We start from the raw sequence: 24,768 nt of genomic DNA, 5'->3' as shown, positions 1-24,768 counted from the left end.
CTGTCCTGTAAAATCTAAGTCCAACAGCCTTCCTCATTCCTTCTTCTTCAGTTCAAACGGACTGTTTTCCTGCTGGGGTGGCTGATTCAGTCTGTGGTTCAAACCCATACTAATCTCTTAATCACAAGGTGGCTTGGCCACACCCTGTTCTCTCTGGAACAAGCTTTCTCATTTCTTTCAATATGGATAGGCCAAAAATTTTCCATTTCTGCATCCTCTTTGGTTAACAATTCCACCTCTAAGTCATTCTCTCTTTTCACATTTTACTATAAGCATTCAAAAAGAAACAGGCCACTCCTTAAACACTTGGCTTAGAAATTTCCTCAGCTATATATCCAATTTCATCACTCATAAGTTCTCCTTTCCACAAAACACTAGGACATGAACACAGTTCAGCAAAGCTCTTTACCACTTTATAACAAGGATCACTTTTCCTCCAGTTTCCAATAACATGTTCCTCATGTCCGTCTGAGACTTTAACAGAAGAGCCTTTACCATCCATCATTTCTACCAACATTCTGTTCACAATCCTTAGGTACACTCTCCAAGAAGATTGAGGCTTTCTCTATAGCTTTCCTGTTCTCTTTCTGAGCTCTCACCAGAATAGCTTTTAATGGTTCGATCATGGCAATGTAGATATTTTCTACTATGCACCTTAGAATTCTCCCAGTCTCTATCTGTTACCCAGTTCCAAAGTTGCTTTTGCATTTTTAGATATTTGTTACAGAGGCACTGCACTCTCAGTACCAATTTTCTGTCTTAGTCTGTTCGGGTTGCTATAACAAAATACAACAGACTCTGTAGTTTGCAAACAATAGAAATCTATTTCGCCCAGTTCTGGAGGCTGGAAGTCTGATACCAGGATTCCAGCAAGATCAGGTTAGGTCCCTCTTCTGAGTTGCAGACTTCCTGTATTTTCACCTGGCAGAAGGGGCTAGGAGCTCTGTGCGATCTCTGTTATAAAAGCCCATTCATGAGTGGTCCACCCTCAGGATTTAATCACCATTACATTGGGCACTCCGATTCCAACATGTGAATTTTGGGGGGACACAAACATTCAGATCACAGTGGTCCTCTTGAGAAACTATTAAATCTTTCTAAAAATTATTATTATTAAAACTTTGTCCTTTTAGAGCAGCTTAGGGTTCACAGAAAAATTGGGCGGAAGATACAAATTTCTTATATAATCCCTGCCCCCACACATGTATAGCCTTCCCTATTATTAACATCCCCCACCAGAATGGTACATGCTACAAATTGTTGACCCTACATAGACACATCATTGTCTCCCCAAGTTCATAGTTTCACTCTTGCTGTTGTACATTGCATGGGCTTGGACAATGTATAATGACATGTATCCATCATTATGGTATCATACAGAGCATTTCCACAGCCCTAAAAAGCTTCTGTGCTCTTTTTATTCATCCCTCCCCCACCCCAATCCCTGGCAACCACTGATCTCTTTATTGTCTCCATAGTTTTCCAGAATGTTATATAGTTGGAATCATACTTTATGTAGCCTTTTCAGATTAGTTTCTTTCACTTAATAATATGTACTTAAGTTTCCTCCATGCCTTTTCATAGCTTAATAGCTTATTTGCTTTTAGCCCTAAATAATATTTCATTGTCTGGATATACAAGTTTATCCAGTCATCTACTGAAGGAAACCCATCTTGGTGGCTTCCAAGTTTTGGCAGTTATGAATAAAACTGCTATAAATATCTGTGTGCAAGTTTTTTTTTAAAGATATTTTTTAAATTAATTAATTATTTATTTTTGGCTGTATTGGGTCTCCATTGCACCTGGGCTTTCTCTAGTTGAGGCAAGTGGGGGCTACTCTTCATTGGGGTGCGCGGGCTTCTCATTGCAGTGGCTTCTCTTGTTGTGGAGCATGGGCTCTAGGTGCATGGGCTTCAGTAGATGTGGCACGTGGGCTCAGTAGTTGTGGCTCGTGGGCTCTAGAGCACAGGCTCCGTAGTTGTGGCACATGGGCTTAGTTGCTCCGTGGCATGTGGGATATTACTGGACCAGGGGTCGAACCCGTGCCCCCTGCATTGGCAGGCGGATTCTTAACCACTGCACCACCAGGGATGTCCCTGTGTGCAAGTTTTTATGTGAACATAAGTTTTCAACTCCTTTGGGTAAATACCAAGGAGCACACTTGCTGGATAGTATGGTAAGAGTATGTTTAATTTTATAAGAAACCATAAAAATGTCTTCCAAAGTGGCTATATCATTTTGCATTCCCATGAGCAATGAATGAGAGTTCCTGTTGCTCCACATTCTTGCTAGCATTTGGTGTTGTCAATGTTCTGGATTTTGGCCATTCTAATAGGTATGTCAGTCTTTTTTTTTTTACTAGCAAAATTTTACAGAGCAGCAATCTGTTTGTGAATTTGCCTGTTTTTCCTGGCAATCTCAAAAATATTCAAAATTGAGGCTAAGGCTGCTCAAGTGCAAAAGTTCCCCTGAAAACACAATGTAGTTGCTTTGCAGAGGTGATGATTATTAGCATATTGTCAGTAGTGAAAGAATGTGGTGTTGGCATGTACATGCCAGTTAGTTTTTTGGATAAGGAATATCCTAGACAGGAGACACCATGCTTGTCCAACTGCTTGACATAATGCTGCAGTCTGTAACAATGACTCAATAAAATGCTTTTAGACAGCAATACTTGCTTATTAAACATTTGAAATAGCTTCACAAAAATTAAAAGTGACATGATGTCCAGAGAATGCACTTGGGAAGTATCTATTTACATATCCAAATATTTGAAACCTCTTCCAGAATCTAGATCCCTACAGTAAACTTCCTTTTAAAAAATGCTGCCATGTGGACAGGAAGTTAAATTGACATATATGGTGATAATGGAATGTTTTACATTTTTATTATCCAATAGAAATATAAAGTAAGACACATGTAATTAACAAATTTCCTAAATAAATAAAATAAAGCTAAAAAGAAATCTCCATTAAATAAAAGAAAGATTAAAAAAAAATCTTCCATAGGGAATTCCCTGGCGGTCCAATGTTTAGGACTTGGCACTTTCACTGCCGGGTCCGGGTTCAATCCCTGGTCAAGGAACTAAGATCCCACAAGCCACATGGCACAGCCTAAATAAATAAATAAATAAAAGAATGCTAAAAATTTCTAATAACATGAATAAACTGTAAAGGAAACAGTTGACATTAATTTTAATGTTGTATTTTATTTAATGCAACATATCCAAAATATTATCATTTCATTGTTGAGTCAGTATGAACAATTACTGAGATTTTTATACTTTTTATACTAGGTTTTCAAATAATATTATTGAATGGAGTGTGTATTTTATACTTATGCTACATGTCAATTTGGACTAGCCACATTTCAAGCACTCCTGGACAACACAGTCCTATTATTTCCCAGCCCTCTGTCATTTTCTGAACCATTTGAAGGCAAGAAAATCAGTGTGTCATTGAAATAATGTCCAAATGCCCTGAGCTGGCACACACCATCCATCATTACTATCATCTTCTTGGGAGTCAGTCCATGAAAAGTAATAGCCATATCTGAACAGCAGGCTTCTGCTACTTGCTGAGGGTTACTAGACATTGTCTCTTGAATAAGACATGCAGTAGTTTTGTATTTATAAATAGAGTTCTTCCTTCGGAATCCTCTGCATTTTCTGCAAGAACTCCTGCATATTTCAGGCAGACTGCCAGTTGCTTATCTTCAGATAACTTCCAAATCACACTTTGATCTGCACACTTTTCAGACTTATTCAGAAGTCTGTTAAGTCTTTTCATAGCTCTATACTTAAAACAATTTCTTCTCCCATAGTCACATATTCAAGGTCACCAGATGTTATAGTGTGGCTCAGATAGAAAGGTTGTGATGCATCCCTAGTAAACAGAAGATACTTTATTTTCAATGACAGTAAATGTAGTGGGATGTGGAGGAAAGAACCAGTTGTCATTGTTGCCGTGCTTCCCAAAGACATATTTGTACCTTTTCCTTATCTGTGTCCACATGTCATTTTTTATCTTAAACAAACCATCATTTTTAGTACTGTAGCGCTCTGTTTTGTCACAGTGTTTGGCCTAAGTCTCTTTCAGTACAGCCCAATAATACTCATCATTGGGTTCTACAAGGATGGTAGAGTAAATACAGATACTTTTACTGAGCTCCATGCGTTCCACTTCTGAAATGTTTAAGAAATCTTTTGTGTTAGGTGGGTGAAGGTGATGATGCTCATGGTCTTGAGTTTTATCTGTGTCGAATGGTAATTGGCCCAAACATAGTTATCAAAACACAGCAAATTCTCCCAACCAGTGTACCCTTAAAAAATGATACAGTACACTCATAACAGAAACCATCTTTCAGGCATTGAGAACAGAACACACCTCAGTTGGGGTCCCTGTCACCCAGGCAGTCCAGAGAGGGCAGCTCCCTGCTGGGCTGTTGTAGCTACAGGAGGCCGCTTCTCTGTGGTTTTCAAGAAGGGGACAGGTCTGGAGTGTCGGCTGTGGGGGTGGTACCCAGGGTGCTGTGAGTTTGAGATGTTCTGGAAGTTCAGGGCGTCTGGGAATATCAGCCAACAATAAAATTGATAGAGTCTGAGCCACAGACTGAGCCACAGACGGCTCTAGTGTTGACCAGACTTCAATACTCAGCAAAAAATTTAGTTTTACATCCTGGTTGTGTATGATGTTAACTGCATTGGGTCCTATTTAATACTTTTGTTTATTTTACTTATAATATTCATTTTACTATTTAACTCTCCAAACTTTTTTTAATTCCCCACCCTCTAAAATCTCCAAACTTTCTCTTCTCCACAGAACTTTAAAAATATACCCAGATATTTTTCCATTCTCTGTGCTGTATGCTTTTGTGGACGTGTGTGTTTAATCAGAGTATCTTCTATACTCTTTCCATCATGATCTGTAAGAATTAAAACTCCTCAGTTGTGACATAAACATACCACCTATGGAGCTTATGAGAATACAACACTTTCTGATATCACTGGGACTTTTTTTTTCTATATTAAGCCTGTGTCAATGTATCTTTTTTTTTTTTTTGCGGTACGCGGGGCTCTCACTGTTGTGACCTCTCCCGCTGTGGAGCACAGGCTCCGGACGCGCAGACTCAGCGGCCATGGCTCACAGGCCCAGCAGCTCCGCGGCATGTGGGATCTTCCCGGACCACGGCACGAACCCATGTCCCCTGCCTTGGCAGGCGGACTCTCAACCACTGTGCCACCAGGGAAGCCCTTTTATTCGTTTTAAAATTTTTTATTATTTATTTTTTATTGAAGTATAGTTGATTTACAATGTTGTGTTAGTTTCAGGTGTACAGCAAAGTGATTCCATATATATATTCTTTTTCAGATTCTTTTCCCATATAGGTTATTACAAAATATCGAGTGTAGTTCCCTGTGCTATACAGTAGGTCCTTGTTGTTTATTTTATATATAGGAATGTTTATATGTTACTACCAAATTCCTAATTTATCCCTCCCCTGCTCATTGGGAATTTTTTTTTTAGCATCTTTATTGGAGTATAATTGCTTTACAATGGTGTGTTAGTTTCTGCTTTATAACAAAGTGAATCAGCTATACATATACATATATCTCTTCCCTCTTGCGTCTCCCTCCCACCCTCCCTATCCCACCCCTCTAGGTGGTCACAAAGCACCGAGCTGATCTCCCTGTGCTATGTGGCTGCTTCCCACTAGCTATCGGTTTTACATTTGGTAGTGTATATATGTCCATGCCACTCTCTCACTTTGTCCCAGCTTACCCTTCCCCCTCCCCATGTCCTCAAGTCCATTCTCTAGTAGGTCTGCATCTTTATTCCCATCCTGTGCCTAGGTTCTTCACGACCTTTTTTTAGATTCCATATATATGTGTTAACATATGGTATTTGTTTTTCTCTTTCTGACTTACTTTACTCTGTATGACAGACTCTAGGTCTATCCACTTCACTACAGATAACTCAATTTCGTTTCTTTTTATGGCTGAGTAATATTCCATTGTATATATGTGCCACATCTTTATCCATTTGTCTGTCGATGGGCACTTAGGTTGCTTCCATGTCCTGGCTATTGTAAATAGAGCTGCAATGAACATTGTGATACATGACTCGTTTTGAATTATGGTTTTCTCAGGGTATATGCCCGGTAGTGGGATTGTTGGGTCGTATGGTAGTTGTGTTTTTAGTTTTTTTCTTTGCGGTACACGGGCCTCTCACTGTTGTGGCCTCTCCCATTGCGGAGCACAGGCTCCGGACGCACAGGCTCAGCGGCCATGGCTCACGGGCCCAGCCGCTCCATGGCATGTGGGATCTTCCCAGACCGGGGCACGAACCCGTGTTCCCTGCATCGGCAGGCGGACTTTCAACCACTGTGCCACCAGGGAAGCCCTATTTTTAGTTTTTTAAGGAACCTCCGTACTGTTCTCCATAGTGGCTGTATCAATTTATATTCCCAGCAAGAGTGCAAGAGGGTTCCATTTTTTCCACACCCTCTCCAGCATTTATTGTTTGTAGATTTTTTGATGATGGCCGTTCTGACTGGTGTGAGATGATATCTCATTGTAGTTCTGATTTGCGCTTCTCTAATGATTAATGATGTTGAGCATTCTTTCATGTGTTTGTTGGCAATCTGTATATCTTCTTTGGAGAAATGTCTATTTTTGATCAACAAATCAAATATGACATTTGAGGTCTTACTATTCTCTTAGATTTAATTTATTGTTCTCAATATGTGTTTACCAGTGATTTCTAACATATAGTCCAATGAAGAAAATTCTATTGATGAATACTCATGTAGTATATATTACATTGTATTAAAAGTATCAAACCTTTGGTATTTTGTTTGATCCATTTTTAAATATGCCCTGAAAGAACTTTTAATGTGCTAAATTGTATGAAATCATATTCACTGAAGTACTTTAAATGTTCTTAAAGAATTCCAAAAGGGAAATATGAATTTTTCTATTTTTTATATCTTTTCTCACTTTTCAGATGCAGCAGCTGGAGAGACAAGTTATTGATGCTGAACGTCAAGCAGAAAAAGCTTTTCAACAGGTAGGGTATAGTTTTAGTTAAAAAATTGTTTTCTGCCTCTACCAATATAAACATTGTTTTGCCCAAAACAATCCTGAAAATAGTCTTCAGCTGTCCTCATTTTATCATTTTTTTACTGTTCATGAGCTGGTTCCATAGAGAAAATGGAGAATCTAACTTTGTTTTGCCCCTTAATAAATTTTCAAAAGGACAAAAATGCTTCTATTTGGAAGTTTTATCTTACTTATGAAAAAAATCAAATATGACTTTTATGGTTATGCCTAACCATAATGACAGTTTATGTATAAATATGTTCATGGCAGCTTTATTTATAGTAATAAAGAGTTGGAGATAATATGAATGCCATTTTGTAGGAGAATGAATTAGAGAACTGTATCTATTCCATGAAATATTAAACAACAATTAAAAATAACTATTATGGGCTTCCCTGATGGCGCAGCGGTTGAGAGTCCGCCTGCCGATGCAGGGGACACAGGTTCGTGCCCTGGTCTGAGAAAATCCCACATGCTGCGGAGCGGCTGGGCCCGTGAGCCATGGCCACTGAGCCTGCGCCTCCGGAGCCTGTGCTCCATAATGGGAGAGGCCACAACAGTGAGAGGCCCGCGTACAGCAAAAAAACAAAAAAGTATTACAAAGAATATATGCAAATATGGAAAAATGCTTAGTTATATTAGGAATAATATTTACAGATTTTTATATTTAACATGATGTTATATTTAACATTTTTATTTTTGTTTTTTTTAATTTAACAACAACAACAACAAAAATTTGTGTTTGTGGAATTATGGATGATTGGTTTTTTTTATTCTGTATATTCATACTTTCTAGTTTTTGATTTTGGTACTACTTTTACTTTAAAAAAATAATCTTTTGATAAATCACTTAACCCTTTCTGGGCCTTGACAACAGTAAAATGAGCGGTTTGGATGAGCCCACCAGCCTTAAAGTTTGTCTAAGGAGCCTAAATTGATAATTTCACATTTTATGAAAAGATCTCTGTCAGATTCAGTCAAGTCAAGAATTTCAGAAGTCTTAAATACAAAATTATTTCTTCCAAGGAGTGTATCTTCAATTTCTTATACTTGCTCTAAGTTTGTCATGTTTCTTCCTTCAGTTTGAGTATTACCATATCTTGTTTTCACCTAAAAGATTTAATTTTACTCCGTAGATTGTTTTAGTGGCTTGACTAAGTTAACCCAATTTAACCTAATCCTTAATTTTCTTAAATTAATTATACTTGAAGATAAAATCTTAAAACTTTATTATGCAAAATTTCAACCACTACAGGAGCAGAGAACATAGTATAATGAAGCCCTGTCATCACCTTCAGCAGTTAGTTGATGCACAGCTAGTATATACCTCCACCCACTTCTTCCCTACCCTCACACTAGGTTATTTTGAAACAAGTCCCAGATATTATATCATTCCACCCAACAGTATTTCAGCAACTCATCTACAAACAAAGACTTAAAAATCATAGCTACAGTACCATCACCCCACTGAAAAATTACCAATAATTTTTTAAAACCTCAAATGTAGATTTTGATACAAGTACTAGTAGTAATGGTAAGGATGTATGATTTGCTTGTTTTTTGTTTTTTGGTTTTTTTGGCGGTACGCGGGCCTCTCACTGTTGTGGCCTCTCCCGTTGCGGAGCACAGGCTCCGGACGCGCAGGCTCAGCGGCCATGGCTCACGGGCCCAGCCGCTCCACGGCATGTGGGATCTTCCCGGACCGGGGCACGAACCCGTGTCCCCTGCATCAGCAGGAGGACTCTCAACCACTGCGCCACCAGGGAAGCCCTGCTTGGTTTTTTTGTATTTTATATTCTTTAGTTGATGGGACCAAATAGTAATTACTCTACATATATCTATAAAAAGCCAATAATTAACAGTAAAGTCATTAAAGGTCACTTACATTCTAAAAGAAAGACTCTTGTGTTTATATCACTCTCTGTCACTCTATACCAAATGTCTTTTTCTGTGGTGGGCCATATATGTGCGTCCCTATTCAGCCTTCAGCCTTTTGCAGCATACGTTTGTCATTTTGTTGACCTCTCTTTCCTGTCTCCTTCCCTTTCTTTCCCTTTCTGACTTTGGCCTTTCCTGGTGACATCTCTCTTTATTTCTGTACCCATGGCTGTCTCTATACGTTTCTCTGTCTATTCTTTCCTAGCTTTCTTTTCCCTTCCCTTCCCTTCCCTTTTTCTCCTTTAACTGCTCGTATTATAGGAAAAAAAAAAAGAAGGAAATTGAAGATGGTTTTGTTTTGCCTTAAGTTAAAAGTCTAAATTTATATATGCAGCAAATTTATTTAGCTCTGAAAATTAAACTAAATGAAGAATTTTTTAATTTGTGATTTTCATTTTTTTTACCCCTTTGGTTCACTGGATCTTGAAGGAAAAAAGGAATCCCCATTCTCAACTCAAGGGAAGCAAACCGTGGCAGTTTGTAGCCATCAGGGCCCAACCACTGATCTCAATAAGTTAACAGGAAGAATATCTTATTTGAAGTTGTCCTTTGAGGATATCAAATGTAAAGTTATTTAATTCTATGTGCCACATTTTTAAGCAAAATTATACAATGATTGGTTATTTTAGATATACTGCCTTAAATCAACACCCCCCCAAAAGAGTGAGAATTGAAGATCTCCCAGAGTTTCTTTATAATCTGTAGATATTTCTTTTTGTCATACACTTTAAATTTATACAGTACCTATTTTTGTTATGTTTCAGAAGAATTTTTTCTTAAATATTTCATAATGAATCTAAAAGTTAACAGGAAATATAAACAGCAGATGAATTCTAATGTACTGACTATATTACTTTTTTTTTTTTGCCTTTGCAAGACTAAGTAAATATTATTAACTTAGAGTAACTGAATCCTTCACTGTCTTTAACAGTTTCTATGGGACTATGGCCTATCTGCTGTTCATGTTGCTTAAATTCATAATTTATCCTTTGTCATTGAGCCATATCCTAAGACTTAAACTGTATTTATACTAACCTAGAAAGAATGTTTCACCACTAAAAGCAATAGTCAGCTGAAACAGCTCAGCTCTACACTTTAGCTTTGTACATTTTTCTCCTTGTTTATTAATGTGTGGGCATCACTTGCATAATCACTAAATAAGTTGCTGATAGAAAAAAGAATTAAACATTCTTCCAGAGAAATCTTGGCAGTCTTTTTACTTGATGCTGTAGTACATCTTTATTGTTATTGTTCACAAATTTTGAAAGCAGTATGTGCAGATCAACCCAATACTACTTATGAGAACTCTTGTGAGGCAGAAAAGCAGCAAATAGCACATTTGGGAGACACTGATAAACAGGATTCCTTCTCAAGTATCTGATTAGTTAGGTATATAATACAATCTAATACACTAATTTATGCTAACCAAAGAGGGCTAGATAATTTCTCCTGTAGGAGTTTGTCTTTTCTGTCTTTCTGGACTCAGTCGCTTGTGTGTATTTGATTCAGGCTTGGTAGGAGTTGGATTTAAATTTCCTTCTGACCATTCTAATATGTGGGCTCATCTGCCTTTTATAAAGTTGGTTCTTAGTATCCAAGTTATTTTTGGTTCTTAGTAAATGATAACTACTCAGTCATCCTAACGTCCAAGACCGTGTAATGATTTGCTTCATTACATGGAAACCTACTTTATCCAGTGATGTTCCCTTTCACCTTCAGTGAGAATGGGCCTGGCCTTACTGCATAAATTTTGGAGCACTATGCTGAAATAACTATGTTTAAAATATGATTAGAATGATTAATTAATTTGCGATAAATTTTAATTAACTGGAAAATGGTCTGGGATTCAAAATACTCTTAACAGTTTCATCATTGTATTTTGGAATGATTAAGTATCTTTGTCATGTCACTGCGATACTTATACAGGAATAGAAACTTACACCCCCCACTCAAAAATATAGTCACATCTTGATTACCTGTAGTGGGGGAGGGAGGGATGAAGTTAGAAATGAGAAGAAGGAAATATTGATATGGATAGTTACAATGCGGAAAATATTGGCAGTTCCTGCTTTCTCCAGGATAGACAAGAAAATGGAAAATAGCATTGGAAGTTGTGTCAGGGTCCCCAAGACTACCCTCAGGTTTGATGATTCACCAGAAAGACTCATGAAATCCTGAAAAGCTGTTATACTCATGGTTATGGTTTATTACAGTGAAAGCATACAGATTAACATCAGCAAAGGAAAAATGCACATAGGGCAGAGTCCAGGAGACACCAGGTACGAGCTTCCACTTGTCCTCTCACAGTGGAATTGCACAGGAATGCACTTGGTTCTCCCATCAGTGATGTGGGACAACACATATGAAGTATTGCCAACCAAGGTTGTTCATCCGAGCCTAGGTGTCCAGGATTTTTATTGGTGGGCAGGGTGGGGAGGGGTCAGTCTTATAAGCACGAAATGCATGCATAACCCACCTTAGCTACTCAACTTCCAGCCCCTCCAGAGGTCAAACTTGATACAGTGTGGCCCATGACCCAGGTAAGTAAACAAAAAAGGTATTCAGTATAAGTCACACTGTTAGCATAAACTATCTGGTGTGGCCCAGTATATCAGCTATATAAAGACAGTCTTATCAGGCAGAATATTCCAGGGGCTCAGAGGTTATTTCCCAGCAGACAGTCAAAGGCTAGTTCTTTCTTTGGAATGTACAGGGTTCGAGCACCCCAAGTCTGCTGAATTAACCCTCATTGCACAAAAGCTCAGAATCAACAAGACTTTCGGGAAATAGCTGAGGAGTGTGCTGAGGGGGTAGGTAGATGCAACCAGAGGCTCTCCTGGAAGTAAAGGAGAAAGGTAGCGTGAAAGTACAAAACATTCCTCACTAGTGGATATCCACATATTGGTAACTGCAAGAGTTTATTCAACAACTAATTTGAATTCATAGGTGTGTGTTACTGGCCAGTCTCTGAGTCGTTAAATTGTATAATTCAAGTTAAATAAATGGTAAAAGATCTGACCTATGTTCCGTGTACTTGTGGTAAGATATTTTTAAAGGCTGCTTAGTTTTTCTGTAGGCCTCTTAACTTTTCTGCAGATTTCTTATTCATACTAATTGCCAAGGAAGGCTGGTGAATCCTGTGGAACTTGGTCCTAACAGGGCCAGCTGGAAGAAGGTTGCCTGTAACTGCTTTGTGATCTCTCTCCTGCAGAGATGTTGCCACCTTTGTCAATGTTTTTCTTGCCCAGGAAAGTTGTTTATCTAGAAGTAATAGTCAAATGAAACAGTTGCACAAGGCAAAGGTGCAGCCAAGGAGCTCTGACTCTAGCATTCATTCGTAATGAACTTTCAAGTTGAATGTGTTTTTCAGGGAGGAAGAAGGTCCTGGAAAAATAGTTTTCCAGGACCATAGGCCTTTTCTAAGCAATAATTGGGACAATTTTATATGGTAGCCCAATGTCCATAGGGTGGCTTGCTCCAATTTAATAAAAGGAGACTGTAGATGTCGGTCCGGTAATATTTATTTTTATTAATTTTGTCTTTCTGGAGTATTATGATCTATTACTCCCTCCTTGATGGAGGACTACCATTTTGCGCTTGGTCTCTGCTCTTCTTTCCCTGCTTCCACAGCTACAGAATACCCTGCATGGAACTGGCTGTACCATTTTAAGACTGACCTTTGGTATTTACTGTCCAGCTCTCTGTCCTGCTCTGGCTTTTTTCATGACAGCATCTCTGATATAGGCCTTTGTCCTTGACCTCTTGGTCTGAAGTTCCTGCAGAAAGCCTGCTATATTATGTTTAAAAATCTAAATCTTAAAATAACTTAAAATTATCATTTGGATAGTAGAATATATTTTTTCTCCTATTTTTTTGGATCTGCTTTTATTTTCATAGCTTCCAGCCATGTGGGTGGTATTTAAATAGGACAGTTTTGGCATTTGAGTTGAATTTACATTTATACAGTGAACTCACAGATGAAACTTTGTATTCATAGTTAAAAAAACAAAACCAAACTAACCTTAACACCCTCCTTCTAGGAACCCTCATTAATCAAGTATTTTTGAGCTTTAAGTAAGTTCATTTTGATTTTTCAGAGATGTTTTATAAGACTTTTCATCTTAACTATCATCTTTGATTTCTCAAATGCCTTTACATATTTTTCTTCTTTGCCCCCTATAATCTAAAACATTACTAAGATTACATTCTTACCTATTTGGAGTATATAGAATAAAAGTTTTAATATTGTATACAGTGCCCAGTACTTTATTTTCTTTCTTACTAACATTAACATCACACATATCTCTTCAAACATTTCATATGCCCAAATGTGTTTTGCAGAAGATCCAAGCAGAGCCAGTATATCTTAGATATTAAAATTGAGGCACCACAACCCCTAGCCGTACAGCGATCTATTTTATCTTGCTTTATTTTTCCCATTACCCTTATTGCCATCTGTAACAAACTGTGTGATTTTTAGTCATTACAATATTTGTGCTCTCTCTTACCCACTAGAATGTAATTTCTATGCAGGTAGAGATTTGGGGGTCTGCTTTATTCACTGATGTCTTCCCAGGACCTGGTATAGACCTGGCACTTGGCAGGTGTTCATTGAATATTTGTTAAAGTATTGAATCAATAAACCCTCATGGAATGTACTCTCCTACCTATATCTTGACTGTCATACTTTTTTACTCTCTATGATTTCATCATTGGGGTTTTAAGGTTCTTTTTTGGTTTGTTTTTAATATTTATTTATTTATTTGGCTGCGGGTCTTAGTTGTGGCACGCGGGATCTTCCCTGCGGCGCTTGGGTTCTTCATTGTGGAGAGCGGGCTTCTCTCTAGTTGTGGCGTGTGGGCTCCAGAGCACGTGGGCTCAGTAGTTGCAGTGCGCAGCCTCAGTTGCCCCACGGCATGTGGGATCTTAGTTCCCCGACCAGGGATTGAACCAGCATCCCCTGCATTGGAAGGCAGATTCTTAACCACTGCACCACCAGGGAAGTCCCTTTAAGGTTCTTTTGTTTTACTTTTGCTTTCTGTTGTATATGTGTACCTTTTTCAGCTAAGTTCAGTTTTTTTTCCCAAGATGTGTTATTATACTAGGTCATCCAGTCTGAGTCTTATCTTACCACTCAATGTCTGTACTTGATATTCTTACTTTTTTATAAAGTATGAAAAAATGAGAGCTGGAAGCTTTCTAATTCTATGCTCACATGAAATACTTTGCATATTATCATTGATCTAGTTAACATGTGCATTTCTTTACATGATAGCAATATTATGAGAATCTTTCATGTACCCTCATGCACCTCAGGGGTAGCATCACTTAGCAAAATAGTCTTCAGACTTTATAATTGTTAAATACATTAAAACTTGCTGTTCAATGTTTTCCTTTTATGACGATACCTTTTAGGAATTTAATGTTAAAGTAAAATTCTGAATTTAATACTATGATAAATTAAGTACATGCATAGTTTTAATATTTTATCCTCTGAATTTAGGTACAAGTTATGGAAGAAAAATTAAAAGCAGCTAATATTCAAACCAGTGAATCAGAGACGAGGTTGTATAAAAAGTGTCAAGATCTGGAAACCCTAATACAGGAAAAAGATGACATCATTCAAAACTTGGAACTGCAACTTGAGGAGCAGGTTAGGAAGAATTTGATCATCAAAGAGTCCTAAATATGTGCATTCATTTATACATAATCGCAAAGATTAAAAAGAGAGTCAAAATTTCTAAATTTTGATCAGAAATCTTACTTGGTGACCCCCTAGGACTACATCACATTACTGGTGAAAGGTGCAAGTTAAATACATTCACTTTAAATCCGGGGTGATTCCAAGGCAGTATCTACCACTTTTTGGATGTGACAATACTCCTTAAGTTGGAAACACTTGGTTATCAGCAGGTATTTATGTCTGTAAAATGTTTCCAATAAATTTTTGCTTTAGATTGTTAGGGTGTTGGAAATGTTTATGGAAGGTTAAATTTTAAACATGTGTTTGATTTGACTCTAATCCTTCTGCTTAGAAATGTGTATACTGTTTTTAAACCACTTCATTGAGATCAAGTATAGTATTTAGTTTATTTTTTTTTAGTTTTTAGGAAAAAAATTGCACTAGGGTTATTTACTTAAAAGGTCATTTAGTGTCATTTAAACATGACCACTATAGAACTGTTCAATGTTTAATCATTTTTTTCATTTCTCTGGCATCAGTGTTCCTTTAGGTCAGTGGCTTTCAGCCTCCACCCACTAGGATTTATATGATAGTCACACTCTCAGTAGTTTTGTGACCATAACCAGATTTAAAGTTTGGTGGATGTGAGCTAGAGTTTCTCAATCTCTATTTTTTCTGGACCTTCTAAAACTAGCACTTGAGGGGAAAATAAGCCATTCTCCAGAGGAGATTCTGATTCGCCTCTCCCCAACCTGGTTGAACTCTATTCCACTGTTCTAAACCTAGACTATTTCCAGAAATGGTTTATTTTGTTGATAAATTCAGTGGATTGATTTTGGTATATGATCTTTCAGAGAAAGGGAATAGCAGATGTTAAAGCTAGAAATATTTATGTATGCTTTTATTATTGTTCTGCTGGACAGCCATTCTTATTTTTTCCTATGTTTGGTAATTTAAAGGCAGACGTCTTAACTTGGAAACAGGTTTTAAAGGGACTTGCCTTTTATATCTATGACTGTAACGTTTCCAGACCAGTGAGCTTCTGTTTGAACTAAACAAACTGCTAATGTTATTTCAGAAACAAATAAGGATTCAAGAAGCTAAAATAATAGAAGAGAAAGCAGCTAAGATCAAAGAATGGGTAACAGTTAAGTTGAATGAGGTATTTATTGCCATATTTGTCTTTTCTTTACCTTTTACTTCTTTTGAATAGATAAGTCATCAGAATATCTGAATGAAACAAAATTCTGATCAGTTGGTGGTGCTGCTGGCTTTTGGCAAACATGAGATAGGTAGCTTTCACTTTAATGACTAATGTAATTTTAAAATTAAAAATATTGATAGACCCATGGTAATCAGTGTTAAGTAGCCTCATTCTAATTAGTTGACTAGTTCTAATTAGTTAACTTTAAATAATTAGAGAATATATGTGCATAGCTCATAAAATTAATATATTCAGTATCTGAGAAGTACACATTATTTAGTTTATATGGCAGATTAAATGCCAAAATAATTTGGTTTAAAATAACTTTACAGTGGAAAAGGCATAGGGGTGAAAAACATTTAAAACTTTTAGCTCTGGAAACAAATATTAAAGCCATAATTATCTAGGCTGACAATCTGTGCTGATAAATTCATCTGATATTTACTTATTTCTTTTGTATTTTGCTTGTGTTTAATGAGATATTAACATTTTCTAAATGTTTAATTTACTAGTACATTTTAGAAATGTTATCCCTGTATAAAAGAAAACCATTATGTTCTTTTAGCTGGAATTGGAGAATCAGAATCTTCGTTTGATCAACCAAAACCAAACCGAAGAGATAAGAACAATACAGTCAAAATTACAAGGTATGTGCACTTTGGCTAAGATAGCCTAGTTGGATTTATTTGCTAGAATTTTACTATTGAGCGCTTGAAATATGACTTGTACAACTAAGGAACTGAATTTTATCTAATTTGAATTCATTTAAATTTAAATAGCCACATGTCCATATTAGCACAGCTAGACAGTAGTGAATAAACCAAAGGGGGTAATTTGGATGTTTAATTTCAGGTATGTTTACTTCTTAAAAAATCAGTCTTGTTATTTTCTTTTTTCATTTTGTGGCATTGTGCTCAATGGTGATTGAAATTCTTACAACCTGAATATTTTGAGCAGAATTTTATAATGTGAATAAACTCTTTGCATTTTCTAATGCTTAGGGCTATTTCCTTTCTTTTTAACTTTAAAGCCAAAGGATGGGTGGTAGAGTTAATAATAGAGATTCACTTAATATGCTATTCGTATGATAGCCACTCAAGTGCACATTTAGCTGAAGAGGAGGTTAAGTCAGCAGGGTGTATGGATAGCCTGTGCTTATTAGACCCATGGCCTAATAGTGCTTTTTAAACTTTTATTTAGCAGCAGAACCCTTTTTAAACAATTTTTTTTTCCTATAGAATCTCAAGGGATAAAATAGGTAAAAAACCTGTACTGGGTGATGGGTCCAGAGTTCTGCAGACTTGGTCTCACCCATGACTCTTCTTTCATTTCTTGCATCCTCTGCAACATTTCCATAAAGCCGTGGGGTTTCCTAGAATGCATTGGAAAAATACTGGCATGGTAGAAAGAACCTGGACTTTGAAGTCAACTTTAATGCCCTACAATTTAATAGCTGTGTTTATATCTCCAATTTTTTTTTTTTTACATCAGTAAAATGGTGACTGTAATAGTGTCTTACTGGTTTCATGGGGGGTTGTTGATTATAGGATATGTGAAAGCACTTTGTCTACTGCATGTTAGTACCTATTGCTGTCCTTTTGTTAAGGCAAAAAATCCTGTTTTCTCTCTCTTAATATTTCTGACATGAGATGTGTGGACGTTTTTCCCACACCAAGCAATTCTCCAATTCTCAACAGACACCGACTGGATGTCCTATAAATTTAACTCAATTCTGACTTATCTACTTGGATAGCACCAGATCCCTCACCCCCACAAAACTACCCACCAGCACTTCCGAGCAGGCACTGAACACACACAAACACACACTTTGGACAGAGTCACAAGTACAGGGTGGCATCCCTGCTTCTATCCAACAGACTGTAAATCCAAGGTTCCCAAGATCCCTTCCTTGGGTTCAATAATTTGCTAGAGAGGCTCACAGAACTCAGTCAGACAGTTCACTTCCTAGATTACTGGTTTATTACAAAGGATGTAACTCAGGAACAGCCAGATGGAAGAGATGTATGGGGCAAGATACGGGAGAAGGGGCACAGAGCTTCCAGGCTCTCACTAAGTATACCGCCTTCCCAGCACCTCCACATGTTCACCAACTTGGAGCATCCTGAACCCCATCCTTTTGAGTTTTTCTGGAGGTTTCACTATGTAAGCATGCATGATTGATGAAATAATTGGCCCTTGGTGATTAATTCAACCTCCAGCCCCTTTCTTCCTCACCTGAAGTCAGAGGTAGGAGGTGGAGGGTAAGGCTGAAATTTCCAACTCTCTTATGATTTGGTTGGTTCCCCTGGCAACCAGGCCCCATCCTGAGGCCATCTAGGGGCTTTCCAGAAATCACCTCATTAATACATACTCAGATGTGTTTAAAAGGGCTTGTTATGAAAACAAAAGACACTTTTATCGCTCTTAGGACATTCCAAGGGTTTTAGGAGCTGTGTGCCAGGAGCCATGGATGAAGACCAAAATCTATTTCTTATATCACACATCACACATTTCCTCTACCTATATGATGAAAAAAATAGGTGTTCCTATAGTTGATCTGGAATTCCATGTTTATAATTAAAGTTTTAGGTCCTTGTGGTGTTCACCCTCTTTGAAATAGACTGGATGTATTAAGCCCCTTCACCAAATACTGTTTCCCTGATATTCTTAACTTACAATTCTAGTCTTCACTGGCAGCCTTTTAGTCTTGGAGACTAAGGATTATTGATCCTTGGAACCTCGGCTTTACTGGAGAAGAACAGATACAACATATGTAGATATAATATAGTACTTTAAAAATGTATATGTATATATGTGATTACTAAAATATCATGAATTAGTTCTGTGAGCGATGGCAACATGAAAATATTAAAAGATACATCTGAAGGAATACACTATATAAAGGTATTTTTCTATACTCAATTATCAGTTGCTATTTAACTTAACCCTTTGGTGCTCTCCTAGAGTTGAGAATTTAATTTCTTTGGAAACTTTTCTTACTATCACTGGGATCTCCATGCTTTTGATCTTACAAGCAGCAATGTTACAATTCCTAGAAGATGAATTAAACCCATGATTAGGTGCTCGATTAGGTGCTCGATTAATCACTCACCTAGCTGTCTAAATTCTCAATCTAGAGACTGCCCCCTCCCCTTTTTGTTCCTTAAGGAAGTGATTAAGGCTCTCCATGCTGTGGTCACCATAGACCAAGTCCCTTCATCTGCTTTCTTATGAGAAGCACACTAAAAACTAAGATAAGGGCTTCCCTGGTGGCAGAGTGGTTGAGAGTCCGCTTGCCGATGCAGGGGACACAGGTTCGTGCCCCGGTCCGGGAAGATCCCACATGCCGCGGAGCGGCTAGGCCCGTGAGCCATGGCCGCTAAGAGGAGAGGCCACAACAGTGAGAGGCCCGCGTATCACAAAAAATAAATAAATAAATAAAAACTAAGATAAGTAAAAGTTATTCCAGTGATCATGTGATATTTGCCCCAGTGATCATCTAAATTTTCCTGGGTTGTCTTGGCAACCAAGACCTCAGTCCCTTTTTTCTCACTATTGGTAGCAATACCAAACAATCAAATTTTACCAGTACTTGATTGGTATTTACCAGTAGTTGACATTGCAAGAAGCTATAACTTCCTAGTTGTTTATATCTGGATTTTGGTTTGTTTGTTTGAGAACTAACTACTTTTAAAGGGATTAGAAATGTTTCTCTTTGCAGTTAAAAAATAGTTTGTGCATTCAGAATATATAAACAGATTTTAAACACTGGCGTGTGATGCTAGACATTGAGGGGTCATTGTTCCTATACATAAATAAAGATGAACTTCAGGCTTTTTTCTGGTTCAAGGAGTGATTTGTCCACGTTTTTATATGCTTTGGTTCTCTGTTTAACAAATTGTTATAAAAAATTCAGATCTTCATTTTGATTAATGATCTTGCAGAAGTTCAAGGAAAGAAGTTGTCCACTGTCTCCACACCGAAGCTCACAGAAGGCCAGCGTCTGAGCAGTCTGACCTTTGGGTGCTTTTTATCCCGAGCAAGGAGTCCTCCTCAAGTTGTAAAATCTGAGGAAATGAGCAAGATATCATCTAAAGAACCTGAGTTCACTGAAGGAAAAGACATAGAAGGTATTTATGGACTAGAGGAATTTACTTTGACATTTTTTTAAAAAAGGAAAAATCATTTGCTAAGATTAATGCAAAGATAGCTTAATTTTCCTTATTTTTTTCCTGACAACTTGATGTTTTATGAGACTATTTCTAAAGAGCAAAACAGCATTTAACTCTGTGTATCTAGTTATCTTGTGTGTTTTTTGAGACTCTCTGCCAATGATTTATAGGAAAAACTGGTTTTCCCTTCTTGATACTTTTTCCTGCAATAGGTAGCAGTAATAGTTAAAATTTTAAAATGTACAGTCATACCTACTTGTTTTAACTGAGTTTTAGAAGTATGAACTTTCTATTCATTATTTATTTAAAATATAAAAAGATTATCTAATATTCAATATGAAATTAAATGTGACACAGCAAACTTATAAAGAAAAAGAACACCAGGTGACAATTTAGTAACTGCTTTGATTTTCCCTTTATTGCCTCAAAGAGGAAAATATTTGCCAGATGTTTAAACTTTGGACCTGTGTGCAAATTTCTACCCTTCTTTTAGTCTTAAAGCCCCTCTAAATTTTGCTTAATTTTGCGGTTGCTGCTTTGCCACCACTAGTATGACTTTTCCCAAATATTTTTGAAAGACTTGAACTTGTATCTTCTCTATTTTCAGTTCCTGCTTCCTTCCTCCAAAGGAGAAAAATTATAGCCCTAAGAACTGTCTCTATGCTTGGTTTTGAAACTCTGAAAACTATATAATGTTTTTCCATTCAGAAGGCTCCTTTGGTACTTGTTTTCATGCCATTACATGGATTTTTTTTTCTTTTTTGAGACGTCATTTTAGTTTTTTTCCCACTTTCTAATAGTTGAGTACAGCTCGGTTCAGCTGAGGTTGCCTGTACTGCGGTTCTTGCTCATTTGCAAATTTAACAAACTGCCTGATACCAAATTGTGGAGTTTATTTGTTCAGCCTCTGTATCCTTAATTATGAAGCTCCTATCTATATTTTCATGTTTTCAAAGTTTCTTTTGTATTCTTCAATCTAAATTTTTAGTTCACTGTTTATAATGGTTCGTTCTATTAATTATGTTATAAACAATAATAAGCCATATCTAAAGATATTTTTAAAGACTGTTATTTTTTATTGTAAAGACATATTTTATATTTATGATTAAACCAAAAGTAGAGTGAATAAAGCTTTTCTTTGTGTATGTTTTCCTTACGGTTTTGCATATTTCATGTAGTGAAGCTTGGGAACAAAGTTTTTTTTTTAAACTATAGCTTTATATTTATTATGTTTTAATTTATTTATGATAATTTTGAAGTTTAGTAGAAAGAGGGTGTCATTGTCTTTGCCTCTAAAATATAAATGATGATGTTCATTTTTTTAGTGGCTGCTTTCTTTGATAGTCAGTGTTGCCTTATTTTTCATTTTGCTTCTCGTATTATCTCGCCCTAGACTATTGTCAGTTTTATTTTTCCTTCATGTTTCTTTGTAAAAAGCAGTTTCATTTTGATATTATTCTATTGAAGTGTAAGGGCTCAGTGTTTTATAGAAAGCTTGTAGTTTTCAAACTTGGGTTTAAAAAAGGCATATGACTAAAAAAGGATAATGTAAATTAATTTGACTCGTGGAAATTCCAGTTTGTACAATGTAGTTATATAAAGCTAAACATACAAAAAGATTGTATGATTAAAGGCAGCATGCCAATATAATGTATGCTTTTCTAGAAATGGAAATACCAGAAAAGTCTGTCGATAACCAAATTCAAGAAAACAACCGAGGTCAGAGAACATTGCATCAAGTGCCGTGTGTCTCAGAGCAGAATCAGAAAACAAGGACAAGCTTTGTGACGGATGGTGGCATATCCCAGAATTCTGGGACTCCTGGGAGTGACTGGAGTTCCGATGAGGACGACGGGGGCAAAGGAAGATCCAAGTCCAGGTATACGTCCACCCTTTCCAGCCACACATCAGAGGAGGGGGTCCAGTGTAGCAGAATGGGCAGTGAGACGTATCTGACAGCCTCTGATGACAGCAGTTCTATATTTGAAGAAGAGACTTTTGGCATAAAGAGACCAGAACACAAGAAGCTGTATTCTTGGCAACAGGAGGCACAGTGGAGTCCTCTCGGAAAGGGAAATTCTGAATCAAGTAAAAAGGAGCACGATAGTTCCTCAGACGAACTGAATAAAAAATTTCAGTCTCAGAGACTGGATTATTCATCTTCATCGAGTGAAGCCAACACCCCAAGCCCTATTCTGACCCCAGCTTTGAGTCCAAAGCATCCTAACTCACTCACTGGAAAAGGCACAGAACTAGTGCCCCCCTCAAGCCTGCCACTTCCCAAATTAAGGGTTCCTAATGTTTTCAGCTTAAGTGTAGCTCTAGCCAAAAGACACCTAAGCCAGCCACAGTTAAGTTCCGACAGGATGTTTGGTACAAACAGAAATGCTATAAGCATGATCCGGCCACTGAGACCTCAGGAAACAGACCTTGATCTAGTTGATGGCGACAGTACAGAAATTTTAGAGACTATGGACACTAGCTGTGATGATGGATTATTTTCCTACGGCTCCCTGGAGTCCCCGTGTTCAGACGACCAGGAAACCTGCAACTCAGCAAAGAAGGCGGCCTGTGGGAAACCTCCAACTCCTCCCCTGCACCGGTTTCCCTCTTGGGTAAATTATGTGTTGTGTGCAACGCACACACACTCGTTTTTGCTCAACGCTCATTTTCAGGTTTTACTCCACTTCTTCTTCTTTCTTTTCCAGTCCGGCTTTGTTCTGACAATTCCCAGTTTTTAGAATTCAATTTCCCCTTCTCTTTCCCCTGAACCAGTCGAGAAATAAGAGAAGGGTAAGACAAAGCAAGATCAAAATGTTACCTTTATTACTGATAAAATGGATTTTAGAGAATTGGTGGGCAAAGGAGCAAGTACTGCACCTGGGAAAAAGCTAGATTTATTCACCCAGGCCCAGGTAGCGCTTGACCAGCCACCACAGGCTCATCCAGTGAGGCCCAGCTCCTCTAAAGCTTACAGTCTAGAGAAAGAACAAATGGTTATTTCCTGCACACAGCTACTTCTCAATAGAAAGGAGAGGGGAAGGTGCCGGGCTTTGCATGTCCGGTTTCTCCTTCTAGGAATCACTGGCTAGAGATCAGGAATGTTCAATTTTTGGAGCTCCCTCCACATGGAAGGAAACATTGGGGTGGGGAAGAAGGGCTCTCTCTAACTGTATAATACTTGTGGGTAAATTCTGGATGAGGGCACTTACTGGTCATCAAGTTCTGAACTTAAGTACTTACTTGATTGGCTTTAAGAGAAATTTAATTTTACTTTTCATGAACTTATAAATCTACTGCTTTAACCAAAAGCATCTTCCTGTATATCTAGAATAGATTGAAATTTCTTCCATTGAAACACTGACCATTAATATAATAATTAACCCATTAATTGTGTGATTCTTCTTAGGAATCTCTAGATTAAAAAAAAATTCTTCCTATATTTGAAACAAAGTGAAATTATCTGTTTTGTAGATTGAAGTTTTCCTTCACATATTGACATAATTTAACCTTTGGCCTCCAGAGAATCATCTGGGTTGTGGGATTTTTTGGTTTTTGGAGTCATGTTCTGTTATTATTTTTTATTTAGTGACCAATGCAACTTTAAGCAAATGAAGGCAACTATGTTTTCCTAGTATAAATTCAGACCTTGAGATGTATCTGCTCTTATTTACTTTTAAAAGAACATTTCATTGCAAAGTCCACGTGAAACCGCCTGCAGTTTATTACTAAACTCTGGATAGCATAAAAAATGGACATTATTGGCATGTGAATCTCTGGAATTCCAACTATGTTACCCTTTAGGCAGTTAGGAGTTGAAATTTTGCTTCTTTCATTATGTTGAGATTGGCAGAGATTTAGGTTAGACATTCACTTTCATTTTATTTGGCAAACCATTTTTACTACTTTTTTGCCTTTTTCTCTTCTTGCCTTCTGAAACTATCCAGTCCTGAAAAAGTAGTACTGCTTTGCAAAAGCCTTCTAGCACACTGGCCAAGTTTGAGGTTTTATTTCTGCTTGTTGGGTATTTTCAAGTTTCAAGTTAAAGAGATACATTCTAGTCACCTCAATTTATGAGAGTTTAAGGATTTTTAAGAGTTTACTTTAAGGCATAGCCCATTCTTATTGAACTGGAATATCATTCCAAAATACAGTAGTCACTCTAGCAGGACAGCATGTAATGATTCAGGAGCACCTCTGATGCTCAACTCCTTAGAAAAACAGGTGATACCCACTGTCCCTGGTCCCATGGCTCAGCTTGTCCTCTCCTGTCTACAGTGACTGTCTGCTTCTCTCATGACTGCTAACTACTCTCCTTCGCTCTCTCATGGCTTGTAAGTGCCTCACTTACTGCCTTATTTTTATATGTCTTTTTGTTCTGTCCACTCTGTTGTTTGTCTCTCTCTGTGTATCTCACCATCACACTCTCAAAGAAGCTGTGAGAGTGATTCATTCAGCCACTCTTCAATCTTAAGTGTCTCAGATGGTTAGAGATCTCCTGCCCATTGCCTCACACAGGCCCCTGTCTAGCGCAGTCCCAAAGAGGACTGCCTTAGTTGCCCCCTGTGCCCCGATCCAGATAACTGTCCAGGTTAGGTGTGTTACAAAGTTCAGGACATGGTGATCTATGCATTAGGGACAACCTAGAGTCCCTTTTCTCAGAGGGGGCAGG

The 24,768-nt window shown here is 37.5% G+C and overlaps 1 protein-coding gene across 8 annotated transcripts in view; it reads left to right on the top strand.

The window, feature by feature from the left end:
- Nucleotides 1–24,768, top strand: part of PLEKHH2 (pleckstrin homology, MyTH4 and FERM domain containing H2) — a 107,833-nt gene that overhangs the window by 24,200 nt on the left and 58,865 nt on the right. For 7 of the 8 annotated variants that reach the window (XR_003434058.1, XR_003434057.1, XR_003434059.1 and 4 more), the window contains exons 3-8: nucleotides 7,005–7,067; nucleotides 14,541–14,690; nucleotides 15,799–15,882; nucleotides 16,490–16,571; nucleotides 19,869–20,054; nucleotides 21,762–22,711. Coding sequence is in view for 5 of the 8 variants with exons in the window: in XM_027113251.1 (XP_026969052.1) it covers nucleotides 7,005–7,067; nucleotides 14,541–14,690; nucleotides 15,799–15,882; nucleotides 16,490–16,571; nucleotides 19,869–20,054; nucleotides 21,762–22,711 (1,515 nt within the window). In the remaining 3 variants the exon portion in view is untranslated. Of the gene's footprint in view, nucleotides 1–7,004; nucleotides 7,068–14,540; nucleotides 14,691–14,928; nucleotides 14,951–15,798; nucleotides 15,883–16,489; nucleotides 16,572–19,868; nucleotides 20,055–21,761; nucleotides 22,712–24,768 lie in introns of those variants that run through there. The other variant, XM_027113255.1, reaches the window with a different exon arrangement.

Source organism: Aethalodelphis obliquidens, unplaced genomic scaffold (assembly GCF_003676395.1).
Source record: "Aethalodelphis obliquidens isolate GAN/ISIS:26980383/991018 unplaced genomic scaffold, ASM367639v1 scaffold12, whole genome shotgun sequence".
NCBI lineage: Eukaryota > Metazoa > Chordata > Mammalia > Artiodactyla > Delphinidae > Aethalodelphis > Aethalodelphis obliquidens.
The sequence above is the reverse complement of the archived record's forward strand: the minus strand, read 5'-3'. Positions and strand labels throughout refer to the sequence as shown.